The sequence below is a fragment of the Theobroma cacao genome, chromosome 7 (assembly GCF_000208745.1).
Source record: "Theobroma cacao cultivar B97-61/B2 chromosome 7, Criollo_cocoa_genome_V2, whole genome shotgun sequence".
NCBI classification, from domain to species: domain Eukaryota; kingdom Viridiplantae; phylum Streptophyta; class Magnoliopsida; order Malvales; family Malvaceae; genus Theobroma; species Theobroma cacao.
In genome coordinates, this window is record NC_030856.1 from 16,989,057 (window position 1) to 17,007,082 (window position 18,026).

An 18,026-nucleotide genomic window follows, 5' to 3' on the forward strand; every position below is an offset into this window, starting at 1 on the left:
TACCTCTAAGGGAGATATCCTTTACTTTCAAACATTGTAATGGCTCTTGGTGACATCTCTAGAAATACTTGTTAAGTTTTTAGGGGGGAAAACCCTTTAGGAAAGGAATGTTGCCATCTCAAGCATTGTAATGGCTATTGGTGAAATGCTTATAAAATCTTGTAAATTCTTTATAAGGGTAAGTAGTTGGTGGGTTGTTGGGCTGTCTCACTAATTCAAGTGCATCTGTGGCTAGCCATCTAAGGCTGCCCCTATGGCCCGATGATGGTGCGTTCTTTTTCTTAGTCCTTTTGTACTTATTTGCAATATTAATAAAATATTTTCTTTTATATAACACTGGTGGTTGTATAAATGGTATTCGGTATGCCCTTTGATTTTAATATTGCTTTCCATGCCTTAACTCATGGTTATTATTCATGTTGTTAAGATATAATCGAGCAATTGACTGGCTTGAGTGGAAGCGTCCACTCGAGCGCCACATGGACTATCGTATACTTAAGCGAATAGGGGGTAGTTCGTGACATTGTGCCTCATGCTTTCCCCTTTTGCTCGAGCACTGGTTTGGAATTTCTGAATCCTTCCCCAAAATGGAAACACAATAAAAACACGCAAACTAAAAGATGATGAAACTAAGAAAAGATAGGGAAAAGACAAGTCAAATGCTACCAATGGCAGTAGTCAAGCCTCTTGTTCGCTACCAATGGGAGCAACATCAAAGTGATCCCCTCTCCTTTAGTTATAAAACTAGGAGATAGGAGCATGGTGAGGGGGAAAAAGAATCCTTAAAAGAAAAGAAGGAGAATATAACAAATTTAATAGATAGCCCATCACACCTTATAAAAAAAAAATTGGTGACAACTCCAAAACCTTCACATCAAGATGGACGGATTCCCAAACTTGCACGTAATAACATTAAAATTTGTTTTGATGTCGTGGGTTTTGAATTTTGTCTACTGTGATTGCTTTGAGTATGTTTTTTGCGGGCTTCAGGCTGCGTGATTTTTTTTTTTGATGGTTGCTATTTGGCTCCCGATATGGTGGTTTTTGTGTATGGAGTTTTTGAGAGCTTTGATGCAGGATTGATGTGGTTGTGATGTACGTCTCGTTTATGAGACTCTATTGAACATTTGTATCCTTGCCATGATTCAATGATATTTAAACATTTTAAAAAAAATGCTTGAAATTAAATCATAGAAAATTTGGCTCTCCCACCAAAACAACTTGGTGAGACCAAAACCCCTAAAGAATTATTGATGCCCAACTCTCTCCATCTATTATTTTGCGGCTGTGGCTGTCTGATTCAAAAGCTTGCCGTGGACCAGCTTTTGCCGCCTGGTTTGACTAATTGAATCCATAGCAACTGTCGACATGAGCACATATTCCCATTGACTAAAGATATACTTACTGTACATTTTTCAACTCTTCATTTCAGAAATAATGGATATGGAGCAAATTGTGGCTTGGAGAGAAATAATTGGACGAATAATAGATGGATAAAATCTGTTATTAAAGAGAAATAAAATATGCTGATCAATCATGGTTGGATGCAAGTTGTTAATAATTAAACAGAAATAAATAGTTTAGCAGTTTCAAAATCCAAAAGGTTATCAATATATATAATATGCTAATGCTATGAAAAATCCATATATCTATAGCAGCTAATTAAGTTTACCCAGGCGAAAACATTTATATGGCACTCCAAGCCAGTATTTTCACTAAGTCCTGCTTCCACCGAGGCGTTTATATGCCAACTCTTCCGTCCAAATTTCGGGGGAGACAATGCTTGGCTTCCACAAACTCAATGGCTGCAGCAGCCCTGCAAGGCTCTCCGCTGTCGGCAAACACTCACCAAGAAGTCTTTCGTCCTTTGGCAGACTTCCCCCCGGATATATGGGGCGACTGTTTCATGTCTCTCTCGCTCGATAACTTGGTAACTCACGTTTCTCACGTAAATTATATGCATTTGTATGTTAATTTTCACATTTATTATATACGATATAAGTAAGTGTTTATAGATAAACAAACAAAAATAGAATATAACATGTTTTTCGTAAAAAAAAAAAAAAGAAAGGTAAAAGTACGATAGTTGGAAAATTAATAAATATGAAACAGAACAAACATGAAACTTTTTGGTGTTTGAAAAAGAAATAAAAACATGATTGAAAGACGTATGAAAGTACAAATAATCAACAGTTTATTTGAAATTGAGGAGTAAAGTATGATAACGAGAAAGTATCGAAGATCTCTAATTATTGTACCTTAAGTTGCTTTCCTTGTGCGTTCTGCAGGAATTTGAATCACTCTGTAGACAAGTAGAGGTGTTGAAAAAGAAGGTGAAGGGCATGTTATCGGCTCCGAGTGACCAAGTAGAAAAAATCCTCTTGATCAACTCTCTATGCCGCCTTGGATTATCGTACCACTTTGAGAATGAGATTGAAGAGCAATTAAGTTACCTTTTTGTTTCATTATCTAAACATATGGATGATAAAGACTATGACTTGGAAACAGTTGCAGCGATATTTCAAGTTTTCAGGCTACATGGTTATCGAATGCGCTGTGGTAAGTCTCATTTACGAATATATGTATATGCAAATTTTATTGAATTAGTTCATTAAGAACATTTTTTATCACTAGCATGCAATGAAGGATGCTAGCTAATCCAATATTGGATTTTATATCAGATGTGTTTAACAAGTTTAAGGAGGGTGATGGTGAGTTCAAGGAAGTGTTAGCTAGTGATGTCAAGGGCATCCTAAGCTTGTATGAAGCTAGCCAGTTCAGAATAAATGGCGAGAAAATTTTAGATGAAGCCCTTGCTTTCACAACGAAGCACTTAGAGTCCTTGACAGACCAATCAAGTCCCCATCTTAGAGAATACATAGGAAACGCTTTGAACCGACCTTATCACAAAGGCATGCCGAGAGTGGAAGCAAGGCAATATATAACTTTCTATGAAAAAGAAGAATCGCCCAATGAAACATTGCTCAAGCTCGCAAAATATGATTTTAACCGAGTCCAATTTCTACACCAGCAAGAATTAAGCATCCTTTCGAGGTTAATATTAGTTCTAAGCTTTAAGGATGATAGGTGCAAGGTATTCTTCTTTTGAGATAAACATGTTAGATGATAATTGATTGCAAACTCTATTATTTGTGTTGCAGTTGGTCCAAAGACTTGAACATAGCATCACAACTTTCTTACGCCAGAAACAGAACGGTGGAGATCTTTTTTTGGACAGTTGGATTTTATTTCGAGCCACGTTATGCACTTGCCCGAAACATATTCACTAAGCTGCTGATCATCTTAGGATTTATAGATGATACCTATGACGCATATGGTACCTTCGAAGAACTCCAATGTTTCACAGATGCAATACAAAGGTACCCTTTTTATCCTTTCCTTTTTTATACAAGTCTTTCTTTCCATTTGTTTCACATATGGAAGGTTTTTTCTTTTTTTTTCTTTCGATGATGTCTGATCAAGTAAATTCTTCATGTTTAGGTGGGATATTAGTGCCCTTGATCAGCTGCCCGCAGATTATTTGAAATTTCTTTATGGGGCACTCCTTAATGTTTATGATGAAGTGGATAGAATGGTGAGCATGGATGGGAGATGTTACAGCATGTCTTTTACCAAAGATGAGGTGATCATTCTTTCTTATCCTCCACCTAGTTACACAATTATCGATAGTTTTATTTACATTGATGAGAAGCATATATCTTAGAGTAAAGTTGTGTATATGTTACTTCCAAAGCTATGCATACTTATGATTTTTGTCCCTATGGTTTCAAATTTCACATTTTTTATTGAAGACTTCTCATTTGACTAAAAACTCTATGCCCAATAAAACATGGGACAAAAAAAACATGCACCTTGTTATTTCTTTGATGCTTAAGGGCTCAATGTACTGGAGTTGACACTGAGACTTTACCTTTTTGTGGTAAATTAGTTGAAGAAAATTGTTATTTCCTACCTGGTTGAAGCTCAGTGGACGCATGAAGGTTATATGCCAACATTCGATGAGTATTTGGACATTGCATTACATTCAAGTGCAGCCATTCTAGTGATTGCTGAAGTCTTGGTCGGAATGGAAGAAGCAGATGCCAATGTTTTTGAATGGTTGAGACAAGGTGACAGTAAATCTCTTGCAGCAATAAAAATAATTGGCCGTCTCTATGATGACATCGCAACCAATGAGGTAATATTTATAATTTTATTTTCAAAGGGAAAATAGAAAAATATTCTAATTACCATATTCTCTCATTCGACCAAATAAGCTTTATAGTTTTAGCTAACTATATGCCCTTTGATATGATGGAAGGATGAGGAAAAGAGAGGACTAGTTGCTTGTGGAATCAAATGTTATATGAAGCAATATGGCGTTTCAAAGGAAGAAGCTATTGAAGAATTTCGAAAAAGACTTGTCATTGCTTGGAATGAGCTTAATGAAGATCATATGAGGCCAACGACTGTCCCAATGGAAATCCTTAATCGTGTTCGTAACATTGCATGTGTAATAGATCTTACATACAAGGATGAGGATGGATTTACCATGTCTGAGAAAATTTTGAAAGACCACATTACCAAAGTGCTCATTGAGCCCATTCCTATTTGAGAAAAGGCATTCCATGTCTGTACAAGTACGACTACATATTGTATTTGCAAGTTAGGTTAGGGTTCATTTTGGTTTGCTGCGCTACTTTTGATCATGATATAGCTCTTAATGTTGAGGTATTTTCTGAATCAGGGTTGTGATGCTTCAGTCATCTTAACTGACAGCAAAGGTGAACGAAGCAATTTCACTGAGAGGCAAGCTGTGCCAAATAGGACATTGAAAGGTTTTGACATAATAGATTTGATTAAGGAGGAGGTTGAAAAGGCTTGTCCTGGAGTAGTATCATGTGCTGACATACTTGCACTTGCCACCAGAGATGGCATTCTTCTGGTCTGTTTAATCTCTCTCTTCATAGATGTTCTTTTTCTTTCTGAAATTCCTCTTCCATTCAAGGGATATCAAGGTTCAAAAATTGGAGGGGTCGTTTTAGTTTTGAGTATGATATATACTTGTGTTGGTGTGTAAGGCATAGACTGGTAAAAGAGTACTTCTCTCTGCACAATTTTATAAATGGAGACTCTGGTTAAATACTCTGGGCTACTCCTCTAACTGGTTGCTCAAAAATCAAAGTGTACAGCAATTTAAGTTGGTTTTGTAGTATAACTGTAATGGGCTCTTTAACAGATATAGGCTTTTACATATATGCTTCTTTCTCTCAGTATTATGCCCTTTTTGTCATTGCCCATAATTATACTTTTTCCAAAACTTCAAGAGTACTGAAACTTCAAAATGATTTTAGATTTCACATTACGCTTGAATTAATATGTCATTAGCATGAAGACAAACAGATGTAGATTGGAATTGGATATTGGGAGGAGGATTAATATCTTTTACAATATTAGCAGTAAGAGTATGATGCTTTCACTGATAGGGCTTTCTATTTGGTACATCTCAAAACTGAATTGTGTGGACTTCGGAGACATGCTATTGTTCTTTGGACGTCTTTCTTTTTGTCCTTCCTTTTGTATTCTGAAAACCAAAGAGAAAAAAAGAAGCTAAGATTGTAGCTGAACATGTTACCCAATCCAGATAACTGCGTGCGTGGTTCTCTTTGAGGATACTCATTCATATTTATTTTCAATGCTTATATCATGAAACAATGTTGCTTTCAGAGTTTATCATTATATATTTGAAAGTATGCTGGTTTCTTAATGCGCTATCTTCCGTTTGAATCACAGGTTGGTGGCCCATTTTATCCTGTATTCACGGGTAGAAGGGATAGCATTCAGTCTTACTTCAATGAAGCAGTTGCTGAGATTCCAAATCCTGATGGTAACCTCTCGGAGACACTTTTCCTCTTTGGCCTTAAAGGTTTTGATGAAAGAGAGACAGTCAGTCTTTTAGGTATATACCTGGAATTTTTGTCCCCTTGCCTTATCTCCCTCTATATGGTCCTTGAAAAGTGAAACTTAAGATGTCATAATGGTTCTTTCTGATTATCTGAAGGGGCACATAATATTGGAAAAATTAGCTGTGAGTTTATTCAGAATCGCCTCTACAATTTCTTAGGGACTGGACAGCCAGACCCAAGCGTTCCATTGGATTTTCTCAATGAAATGAGAATAAATTGTCAAGAAATTCGTGACAGCAGCAATGGTATGTCTCCTACTGCCACAAATCCATGTATCTCGGAAAGTACTGTCTTCCAAGGACTAACTTCAATTTCCTCCGGAGCTGGTTTTGACAATCACTTTTATCAGAACTTGGTAAGGGGTAGAGGACTCCTCTTTTCTGATCAACAACTAATGGCTGATGAGAAGACTGCTAGATATGTAAGGGATTATGCCTTTGGTAATGGATCAGCCTTTAGAACAGACTTTGCCAGGGATATGGTAAAGATATCTGTACTCGATGTATTGACAGGATTCCAAGGTCAGGTCCGAACTAACTGTTCCCTGCCTCTCTATGGCTCTTAAACAACAGTCTCCTAACCAGGTTGTGCATTTTGAGATTCTCCAATTCTTTACTAGTTTAATGTACTACTATCTCGAGGAGTTGTACAATTGATGAAAAACTTTTTGCTTCAATACCTTCAACTACTATTAAACCCAATTGTGGAGCAATAATCAAGTTGAGGATGACATTTTGATCTGTTTGTAAGTTTGATCAGGAGAATTCTGGATAAGTAATATCTGTAGTGTACGAGCATGATTTCACTTCATCATTTTTGCCTGGTATTTGGAAACTATTCTGTGTGAGTGTGAAGCATTAATTTGCAAATTCCTAGCTGTCATGGTAATCACTCACAGGCTTCCTAGATGTCGGATTATTATCATCTGTCTGTGTAAAGACTGTTGTCTCTAGAAATGCAACGAAGATTCTGTCAACCCTTTTGGTTGTTGAAAATGGGAATGTCAGAACATAAAATCTTTTAGTTATCATAATCGTCATCTTCTTCTTCTTTGTTTTACATGCAAAAGTTTTGTGTTCATGCTTGTCTCATATTTTAATCTGTCATGAGCAGGACTACAAACTCCATGTAGTCTTGCATATTCGAATAATGGTGTGCTTAATTTGGTTTAGCAAAATGAATTTCACTGCCAGATCAAATCAAGTCAACATAAAGATGGAAGCTAAAACCACTAGGGAATGGGGCACAACAGACAGTGCACAAATGCAGGTTCTGATACATAGATGAACTAGATTTTTAGTGCGTACTCTAATTTGCAAAAACTTGCCCCATTCTTCTTTTCAAGCAAAGTTCCTTTTTTCGCTTAAAGCATGTCGCAATTATTATTCTGAAGTCACAGATGATGCGGTATGGAAACTAAGCACAGATCTTTTCTTTGCAATGAAGCACGGAAATGTTCAGTCATGTCTAAATCTTCAGGCTTCTTTCCATTAGGAAGCTTCCAATCAAAATGGTAGAGCAGATTTGCAAGTATAAGCTCTACAATTGCAATACCATACGTTATACCAGGACACATCCTCCTTCCAGCACCAAATGGAATAAATTCAAAGTCTCCTCCCTTATAATTAATTGAACTATCACAAAATCTCTCAGGATAAAACTTCTCAGCGTCAGTCCAGTTATTTTGATTTTGTCCTATTGCCCATGCATTAATTATGATCCTAGATTTGGCAGGTATGACACATCCGTTAACCTCACAGTTCACTTGGCATTCTCTTGGAAGTAGCAAAGGAGCTGGAGGGTGCAATCTTAGTGTCTCTTTGATAACTAGTCTGAGGTACTTCAACTCATGAATGCCTGATTCATCAACATCTCTTCTACCAGCAAACACATGCCTCACCTCTGCCTGTGCCCTTTTCAATACTTCAGGGTTTCTTAACATTTCTGACATTGCCCATTCTACAACTGTAGATGAGGTTTCAACCCCCGCAAGGAATATATCCTGAAATAGGTAGGATTATTAAGTTTCAATTAAGCATGCACAAAAGACTGATTTTGTGTGTGTCAACATTATGATCGCACCTAGCCAAAATATAGAAAAGAGAAAAAAAAAAAAAAGCAATTGACTATAAAGGAACAGACTTTGAATTCACTAACCAGAATAATAGCTTTGATGCTGCTGGTTGATAACGGAACTTCAAGGGCTCCACGATCCTGAATATCCAGAAGGACTTGGACGAGGTCGTCTACTTCACTTTCTCCTGTCATTGTTGTTAATTTTGTAGCTCTATGTTCCTGAATGATGCTTTCAAGAATCTCATCTACCTTGTTATGCAGTTTTTTATTTTTAGGCCTCATGGCATTGATCAGATGGAGCAATTTTGCGGAAGGATAGACATCAACAACACTGAGACCTCCAAACAACACTACAATGTCCGGATGAAGTTTCTTGAATGCATCCTGGTGCTTACATTTCCCACCGAAGGCTGCTCTGGAGAATATGTTGACTGTTGAAGAGTACAAGAAGTTCTTAAGGTTGATGGGCGATCCTGCTTTCGATGAGATGGTTCTTACTAAATTAGATATCTCTTCTTCCCCGATTGGTCTAAATGACTGAACTCGTTTCTGACTTAACATCTCCAGCACACAAATTGTGCGTATTTGTCTCCTGTAATCTCCACGGGCAAATACAATATCTCTAAATTTGTAAGTTATGAACTGTGCAGCATAGAGAAAAGGCCTCTCAGAGAAAACAGAGTCGTTGGTTTTCATCACTTGTTTAGCAGCTTCTGGTGAAGAAATCACAACTGTTGATACTTCCCCAAGTTGCAGAAGCATCACTGGACCATACTTCTGAGCCAATCGGGCAAGGCAGCGATGAGGTTGAGTCCCAATAAGAAGGTGCAAGTTTCCTATCAGAGGTAATTTTGGAGGACCTGGTGGTAGCATTGATGGAGAGCCACTAGATTTGGTATTCATCCATGTCCTCAAAGCCCTGAATGTGAAGAAGAGAAAGGTAAGAAGGAATAAGAAAAAGGGGAGTTGGTTTTCCATGCGAGCAGTGGGAAAGAATTAAATGGAGGGGAAGTTTCCTTTATTGATTATGAATCTCCTCTCTTACTTGGAAACTTGGGTTGGAAGGGTGAGATTTGGGGTGAAACTATGGGGAAAATGCTGTGCCAAGTATATAACTTGATTTTAGTGGTCTCATTTCATATGTTTTGTCAGCAGCTGAACAGTGCTTTTATTGATATTTTATGATTGCTTTCCATGAAGCATGCAATTTGCATGTTATATGTCCCAATCAAATGACCCTTTTGCGTTTTATTTTACTGGAATTAGCAAGAAGTTGAATGGAAGAATGTAAAAGTAAAACGGTTTGTATTCCACAACGAAACAAAAGATATAAAATATAAAAGGATAAATATCAGCATATCACATGCTGTGGGTCTCGGGTCTTCTTCTTCTTCTTCATTCATGGCAGACTCCCAACCTCCACACTCTTATCCTTTGAGAATGACGAATCATGAAAAGAATCCTATTAAGAAGATGTGAATTACGCTCAAGTCAAGCATGTGAGACCAAGAAAGTTTGGCTGTAGATGCTAGATGTACGATTCAACCAGCTCATTAGGAAGAACATGCCAAAGAAGAAGATAATGATGGGGACCTGAAGTAATCGTGATATCAAATTTGAGTTACACTTAGTATGGGTCTCATTTGTCCTGTCTCACGTGTCACTCAAATTGTAAGGAGTACATATTGAAAAGAGTCCTAACAAAATTTCAAAAATGCCAAAATTGCAAAAACAAACAATTATAAGGTTTACAAAGAAATAAATATACAAAAAGATTAGAAAAAAAAAAGATGAAAATAAGAGAAAAAACAAGGATTGCTGCCCTTCATAATTTTCTCCACTATTTTGTGTCGACAAATCCATAAGAAATCAATTGATTGTTGGGTAGGATTCAATTATTCTGTTAGCACATGACTATTTGTTTCCTTTTCTTTTCCCCTATGGGACATGATTATATGTTTGAACTTTCTACGTAAAGGACAAAATTGTTAGTTCAAACTTATGCATCATTTTATATTAATTGATTGATTTATTTATCACTGAAAATTTTAAATAAATTTTCTTAATTAATAATAAAAATACACATACATACATGCAAATGCCATCGTGATCTATAAACTAATAATTTTATGTCTAAATATATATATGTGTATTTTTGTATGTGTATATGTATAAATATATGAAAGTATAATACTTAACAAAGTCTTTGAACTATTTAAAAAATTTAAATAAGTTTTTATTCTTTTATTACGTTCAATCAAACTCTTTACTTTTAATTTGGGTCAAATAAATTCTTATAATTTACGATTGATTAACTATCTTTATTAAAAAGTTACTTGTCATCTTAGGTCACATAGCAGTGACATGATATGTTGACATATCATAATTGATAGTGACAGAGCATGATGACATGATCGCGTGACATTTTCACTATCTACGTTAGCATCACATCAATATCATGTAAGTATAAAATGATAGACGACGTTTTGACTAATGGTATTTAATTAACTATTAATTACAAAAGCTTATTTAATCTAAAATAAAAGTATAAGGGGTTGATTGAACGAAATATAAGAATAAAAGTCTGTTCAAAATTTTTAAAGTAATTTAAGAACTTTTTAAAGTAGTGTACCATAGATGAATTTATAAAGTTGATGAGCAACAGTAAAAAACTAGATTACAAGTTTCCAATGAAAGGTAATTTTGGTCGACCCGGTGATAGCTTTGAAGCAAGGCAATTGGATAATTTTGGATTTCATCCACATCCTCAAAAGGTAAGAATGAATAAAAAGGAGGGGAAATGGTTTTCCATGCGAGGTTTGGGTTGGCAAGAATAGGCAACTACCGAAGGTTAGAAAACTGTGGGAAAATGTGATTCCTAAAACTAAGGTTTACAAAGTTTTTGTTTCATTACTTTCAAATAATAAGTTGATGTTAGTTATCAGTTTATTTAATATATTAATATAATGTCAATTATTGAATTTGATAATACAATTAAGTAATACTAACTTAATTGATTAATTATCTAAAAATAAAATAACTACATCAAATAGTTTAAAGTTATATATATATGTCTTTGCGCTTTTCCTATAAATAGATTTTTTTATTTTGTATTTTGTTTCACATGCACAGAGAAAAACTACCCCTTTTTATTGTGCAACTTCTACTTCTCTATTTCTTTTAGAACATCGATTTTTTTTCCCATGTAACGAGTGTGCTAAATTCTAGTATATTTATTTTCTTTTGCTTTTATAGTAATTAGATCTTGTTGCACTTACCATTAGGTATGTCAATAGGTATGTTATTTGTTATTTTTTATATACCCAAACTTAGTGGTGGATCTAAGATTTTGGATGAAGGTGGTTAAAGGGTAATCATATAAGATCATTGATTAGGTTAATGATTTCATTTGGAGCAAAACAGACGAATAGGCGACAATGCGAGACGCCATATTGCAACCTCATTATATGTGACACACCATGCATAAAATGTGAAAAAGCGATGCGCCATTCCTAAAATGCGAATATGCCTCACACCATGCCTAACATGCTAATATGCAATACGCCAAGCCTTAAAGCAAAACGCAACGCGCCAACTCTAATAACTTAAAAGGCAAAATGCCAAGCTTAACATGCTAAACTGCCAAACACCATTCCTAATGGTCAACTGCTTCCTTCGTTAATGACACCAATCAAATAACTCCTTAACCTTAATTTGATAATTTAGCATACTCATTTCAAACGACGCTGTCATGAATGCTAGCTATCACACACATTCAATTAAGTTACGAACTCTACACATATTCAAGTAAATATATTCAGAAATGCTCAATCAACATTGATTTTTCCAACTTTCAACTTCACCCTCACAACTGTTTGAAAATATTTCTAAAGCGAATTCCTTCTGCTTTTTCACAATCATCTTCTACTTGACTTTGAATTGTCTCGATAGCATAATGTCTTCAATATATGCAACAGTAAACATCTCATAGCTGTAGTGATCGCTTTGTCGATGTATTACAGATTTTAGGGGTGATATCTCTAGTGGCATTGGCATTAAATCTCATTTCTTGTGCCGCGTATAATTGAAATAATTGGATTACTGGTAGATGATGGGCATCAATGTACTAAGGCATTGCATTTGATTTTGATGCAGTCTAGAGTCAATAGTAGCAAAAGTTTGTGTAGAGTCCACCATCTTTATCCCCCAATTCACCAAGTCAATCTTTACAAAAATTCAATGCTCATCCACATTATATGAGGTGAGAATGTAATTAACATCTGTCCATTTTTTTCTTAGGTTGGTAAATCACCCTACACATAAGACACCAACCCAAGCAAAATTTACGCAATCATGGGGTCAAACTTCTCCACATATTGAATGCTTAACATGTGGATGATGTCTTGTAAACAAAATTAAAAGTTGTTAGCCATCAGTAACTACAACACACAGAGAGATTATCATAATTTCAGAACCCTTAAACCTAAACTTATGAAGAATGCCGTGTTAACCACGTAATAATGCTTGCTCGACAAAAACATCTTTGAACCTATAAGGCGCTTAAAAATGACACTGACGCATGTATCGATTTGTTCAGACCTCATTTGGTTGTCAGGCTTCTCTAAATGCATGAAAAGCTATAGACCTTGATCCCTTCATATCCCGACATTGTGCTTGTGCATGTAATATACCACTAAGAAATTATGGTCGGATTCATTTATATCAAAATGCAGATGCATGAAATGTTAATTTTTGACCTTACCTCGCCCACTCATTTTTCTCTACTTAACATAAGACAACGTTGGTGACAACGATGGTGACGAGCTACCTTCAGACTACTGCAATGGTGTCTTCTAACTTGTAACAACCCAAACTTGAGGGTCCGTGACCGACGCATGAGTTCAACAGGGGAAGCCTACGAGACCCGAGCAAGCCCCAGAATTTCCAAAGATACATAACCAAGGGATTTCATAATAACATTCAAATTCAAATACATAAGTGTTACCTTTGACACATAATTTGTATACAATAACTTAGACATTTCTCACAAGGTCATACATTGGCTGTCATAGCAGGTTTGTATCATACAACCTTTATACAATTCAAATGGCACATCATGTGTGACATATTTACAAATAATTGCTTATTCCGAAGCATTTCATCAAATATCACTCACAGTGGTGACCACTTATTCATATTTCAAATCATATCATGCCATACTCGATATATGTTATCATAGTCAAACAAAATCAAATGAGTGGTCTTAGCTAGACGTAGTCAAATCACACTTACTGGCCAATTAGTAGAGAATCAAATCATGCACATGCCTAAGCAACGGGTGGAGAACAAATCACACTTAAAAATAAAGCAGCTAACAGGGAATCATATCATCGACCAAAGTAATAGCTCGACAGTTGCCATCACTTAGAGTAATCTCAATGGATGCCTTTAAAGCACTGCAGGCCGAAATCACAAGCGAGATTAATGTTGTCAAGCTTGACTCTACAATATGTTTACTGTGCCATTCCTACATAAGAATGCATGTTTGCTTACTTGGGTACCTTGAAAATCGTTAAAGGACGGTATTGTACCAAATTGTACAATTAAGTTAAATTAAGCCTCAAACTAGTGCAAATAGAGATTTTAAGATGAAATTGAGAATTTTAAAACCCCAAAATGACTTAAAATGGTGATTCGGAGTTCGAGGACCGATTTGGAGTCAAATTAGAATTTTCATGACTTAGGGGCAAAATGGTCATTTTGCTACCTGAGGTTAAGATGTGAGTGTTGGATGAAATTTTTGACTAAGATTGATCATTTGGAGTATAATTTGAGTTTGAGAAGTGAAAAATTTTAATTTCGGCATTTTTCTAAGCATAAGGGCAAAATAGTCATTTTGCCACCCTAAGGGCAAAATTGTAATTTACACCACCCAACACTTGTCCAGCACATGGATTTTACCCAATATTATCATAGATAATTGAGAAAATTTAAGTGGTGGAGAGAGATTGCTTAATAGGTAAGTATGACACATGGACCAATGGAATGGTGACATGTGTCAAATTTTCATCCATTTATTATTTTCCTTATAAATCAGCACAAAACCAGCCCATTTCTCATTCATATGGCCAGCCAAAGCAAGAACAAAGGAAGAAAAGAAGAACAAGAACCCTAGAGTGAAAATTCAAGAGAAAATTGGTGGATTTCAAGTAATCAAGTAATTAAAGGTAAAATTTCTTGATTTTGACTTGTGATCTACCTTTCCCATGCATTATTTTGCATTTTTCATGGTTGAATCACAAGATATCATGAAGGATGGTGTGCTGATCAAACCCTAGGAGAAAGAATTTGATGATGATTTAAATAGATTTTTAAGATATATGGATGTTTTTAGTTGTTTATGGTGTTAAGTGTAAGAATTAAGCTTGAAATTCACATATTCCTCATGAGTTCATCATTGGCCGAATCTTCCTTGTAGAGTGTTGATGGTGGATTTGATTTTATTTCAAGTGAATTGGTTAGGAAATGATGAATTATGGTGAAAAAATCAAGTAGGAAAAATCATAGTGTTGATGCACTCACCATGGCCGAAATTCTCAAGAAGAAATGTGAAGATGATTTTGCCATATTTCAAGTTATTTAATTTGTGTTTGATGATTTGGAGTATTGGGAGAAAAATGGAATTATTTGGAGTTGAATTGGACATATTGGCCAATTAATCGAGTGATAGATCGAATTAGGCCAATACCGTTTTATTTAGGTACACAATTGAATTTGTGTAGAACACTGTGTTTAGACGATAATCTGAACAATTTACATCCCATTTCATGCATTAGTATAGAGCCTGAATTGGTTTTATAACAATTTAGCACAAACGTAGTAAATGGCTTATTGTGCATTATGTCTAGGTAGTGAGCATTCTGGCAAAAGTAAAGAGATAGTACCTGAGGATTAAGAAACGGAGTACTCGAAATTCGACTCCCAAAATAGTGAGTAACCTTATCATCATCTTGATTATTTGAAGTGAATTTTAACTCGTTTTTGTGATTTTATGGAAAATGAGTTTAAATGGTAAATCTTTATGTTTTATAAGCAAAATGTGATTAAATGAAATGATTTTGTAAAATTGTCTTGAAATTGAAAGATAGTTTTGAAAATGGAGTAATTGGAGACTAATTGCTGTGTTATAAATCATGGTTTGAACTGAATGGCTTATGATAATATTGGCATGAATAGTTGAATTAGCAAATGTGCTGAAAATGTATGAACTGTTGATTTACCTTGAGGGGCTATAAAATAAAATAATTGCCATGTCATGTTATCACAAATTTTATTGTATGTTGGGTTATAATTGGTCGCTGCAGTGGACGGGTTTCGTGGATCAGCCTATTAGAGGGGTACGGTAACCCTATTATATTCATACCTCAATATGAGAGGCGCGGTTGGATAACTCCTGAGGTTAAAACTTTAGAGTTCACTTCATGCCAAACCACCACGTGAGGGTGAACTCAGCCAAAGTAAAAAAACGGCTATGTTTTCAAAATAAAAACATGATTTATGCATACATAACTTTTTAACAGCCTTGGCAGACTCGGTTGGAATAGCCCTCAGCCAAGGTATCCCTGATAACTGAGTATGAGAATGATTTTGGCACGAGCCAAACTTTTCAGGAAATCATATGCCTCATTATTTATTTTGATGAAATGAATCTATTCTATCTTATTAAAATGAGTTCGAAATGCTGAGAATCATTTTTATGCTTATCTATTTTATCTGTCTTCATTTACTCAGATTTAGATATTTTAGATGGTATTTGTTTACTCATTGGGATTATATAATCTCACCACCTTCATTTCCACCCATTTCAGGCTCAAGATAGTCGGTAGATAGCTCACTTTGTTGAGGGCTACAGTTGGACTTGCATCCTCAAAAATTGTTGGTTTATTGCTTTTGATACTTTTGGTCGTTCGTGCGCCAACGTGTCACTGTAAATTAAATTTTATACTTTGGTTATCTGTATTACAGTATGTATGAATTTATTTAATTTTTATGCTGTAAAAATTATTTAACGGTAACCCTATAAATATTATTTTATAAAAAAATAGAATATTTTAATGAATATTTTTATTATATTCAAATAGTTATAATTTCACTTTAAATGAATGTTTTAGATATCTAAACTTATTTTTGATTATGAAATATGTGTTTTCCACTTGCATACTACATTTTTAGCTGGTTTTGAGATTTTTGAAGAAAAATGACCAAAATGCCCATGTGAGACAAAAATAATTTTTTTTATTGATTTAAATTGAAAATAGCTTAAAATCTTTTAGAACATGATATTTGGCAACGATTACTGACAGGGGAAATGAAAAACTGATTTTAAAGCCTTGCAGGGTTCCGATTGACATTCCGTGTAATGAGTGTCAATTGAGACACCGCGACAATTGTTACGAGCTCGAAGGGAGTACCGGGTCGTGACAAATGCCATCGTCCTTACTTACCACTATCCCTATAGGCACACAAAGTTATAGGGCAGGGGACTCCACTCAACCTAAAGTCAAATCAACGTCTAAAATTCATCATTTTAACGGAACACATATCCACAAATTAGGCCATATTGCCTGTGACATTCCATATGTCCATATCAAATAATATTTCAAATTCAACGAGCTTCAGCCATCTTTAAGCTCAATATAATTCTAAGTGCCTTCAAATCTCTAAGGCACCATCAAATGAAACATAATAAATCTATAGGCCATCTTGCCCTTAACCGCACATGGGTATTCATCATATTTAATCCTATCAATCATGGCTTAATAGCCTTATGCATATCTTCAAATCAACCATAATTACATGGGCATTCATGCATAGATAAACTCCATAAGCAACCATGGCCCCTCGACCTCGCATATTTGATATCACCCAATCATTGTGCCTTTAACCCAAATACATATCGACCATATACCTACTTGGTAGCCCATTCATCATAATTTGGCATAGTCCTTAATCGATAATTCATATTGCACCATGTGTAGGCCTCTTGCTCAAGGTCTTACATGTTGGTGTATTCCTTTGAGCCAATTAGATTAGTTAGGGAATATATATTGTCATTTAATGCATATTTAATCACATAATTATATGTGATAAAAGTTTTTCTTCATGTTAGTGCAATAATAAAGAGCTATTAAGTACTAATTGGATGAAGCCCATGGAACATAAAAGCCTTACAAAAGAATTGTAAAGTTGTTACAATTATGAGATCACTATGCATCAAAGCTATGTTCCTAAAATTGTTCCTAGTCATTGTATTGTCAAAACAAGGCATTGACAATACTCAAAGACAGGTACATGTTAATCCTCCTTACTTAGGAAGTAATCAATAGATGTCATAGATTGAAGTATATGGGATAATTGAGGATAACATATAGGTACTTGTTAAAGAACAAGTTCACTAAACATAACCCTACTATAAGAACTCCATTTAGTATTTCACGCAAGTGTCTATGGAAAATGTTCTCATGTGATAGTTATGTAACTAGTCCTCAAACTTGAGACACCAAGTCATCTTGTATAGGGAATGACCTACTTTTCACCCTTACGGGTTTGAAAGTGACCAGATGTTTAAACATGGTGTCTTTGTGTATGCCATGAAGCATGCAAAGGTGAATGAGTGGTCAAGAGAAGATTCATCACCCTAACTAATATAAGGGAATGTAATCTCACTTGTTCTCCATTCTTGATTAACTTGTATAAAGTTTTTGGGCAAAGCATGATGAATTTGAGGAAGTTAGTTTCCTAAATTCATAAAATTAGTCATAAATTATGAGAATTAATATGGAATGTTATAAGTAGACACCGTGTGAGACCTTAACCCCTATAGGCTCACAACTAAGCATAGACGCAATAACACAAGCCAGGGGTAGTCTCGTCATTTTCTCTAATAAGCTACCAAAAGAAAGTTTTATGATATCTTAAAGCTTA

General features: G+C 35.3%; 3 protein-coding genes across 3 annotated transcripts; 2 read left to right on the forward strand and 1 right to left on the reverse strand.

Moving 5' to 3' along the window:
- LOC18594730 (probable terpene synthase 6) lies at positions 1,679-4,669 on the forward strand. The gene is made up of 7 exons (XM_018124617.1): positions 1,679-1,930; positions 2,289-2,559; positions 2,682-3,054; positions 3,162-3,380; positions 3,502-3,643; positions 3,950-4,198; positions 4,322-4,669. Exons 1-7 carry the CDS (start codon positions 1,691-1,693, stop codon positions 4,613-4,615), a joined length of 1,788 nt encoding a protein of 595 aa, XP_017980106.1. The 5' UTR covers positions 1,679-1,690; the 3' UTR covers positions 4,616-4,669.
- LOC18594731 (putative Peroxidase 48) lies at positions 4,629-6,779 on the forward strand. The gene is made up of 4 exons (XM_018124410.1): positions 4,629-4,640; positions 4,748-4,945; positions 5,794-5,959; positions 6,062-6,779. Exons 1-4 carry the CDS (start codon positions 4,629-4,631, stop codon positions 6,529-6,531), a joined length of 846 nt encoding a protein of 281 aa, XP_017979899.1. The 3' UTR covers positions 6,532-6,779.
- Positions 7,129-9,181, reverse strand: LOC18594732 (cytochrome P450 71D9). The gene is made up of 2 exons (XM_018125154.1): positions 8,124-9,181; positions 7,129-7,968 (listed from the first exon to the last, which is right to left on the reverse strand). The coding sequence occupies exons 1-2, from the start codon at positions 9,018-9,020 to the stop codon at positions 7,360-7,362; spliced, it is 1,506 nt and encodes a 501-aa protein (XP_017980643.1). The 5' UTR covers positions 9,021-9,181; the 3' UTR covers positions 7,129-7,359.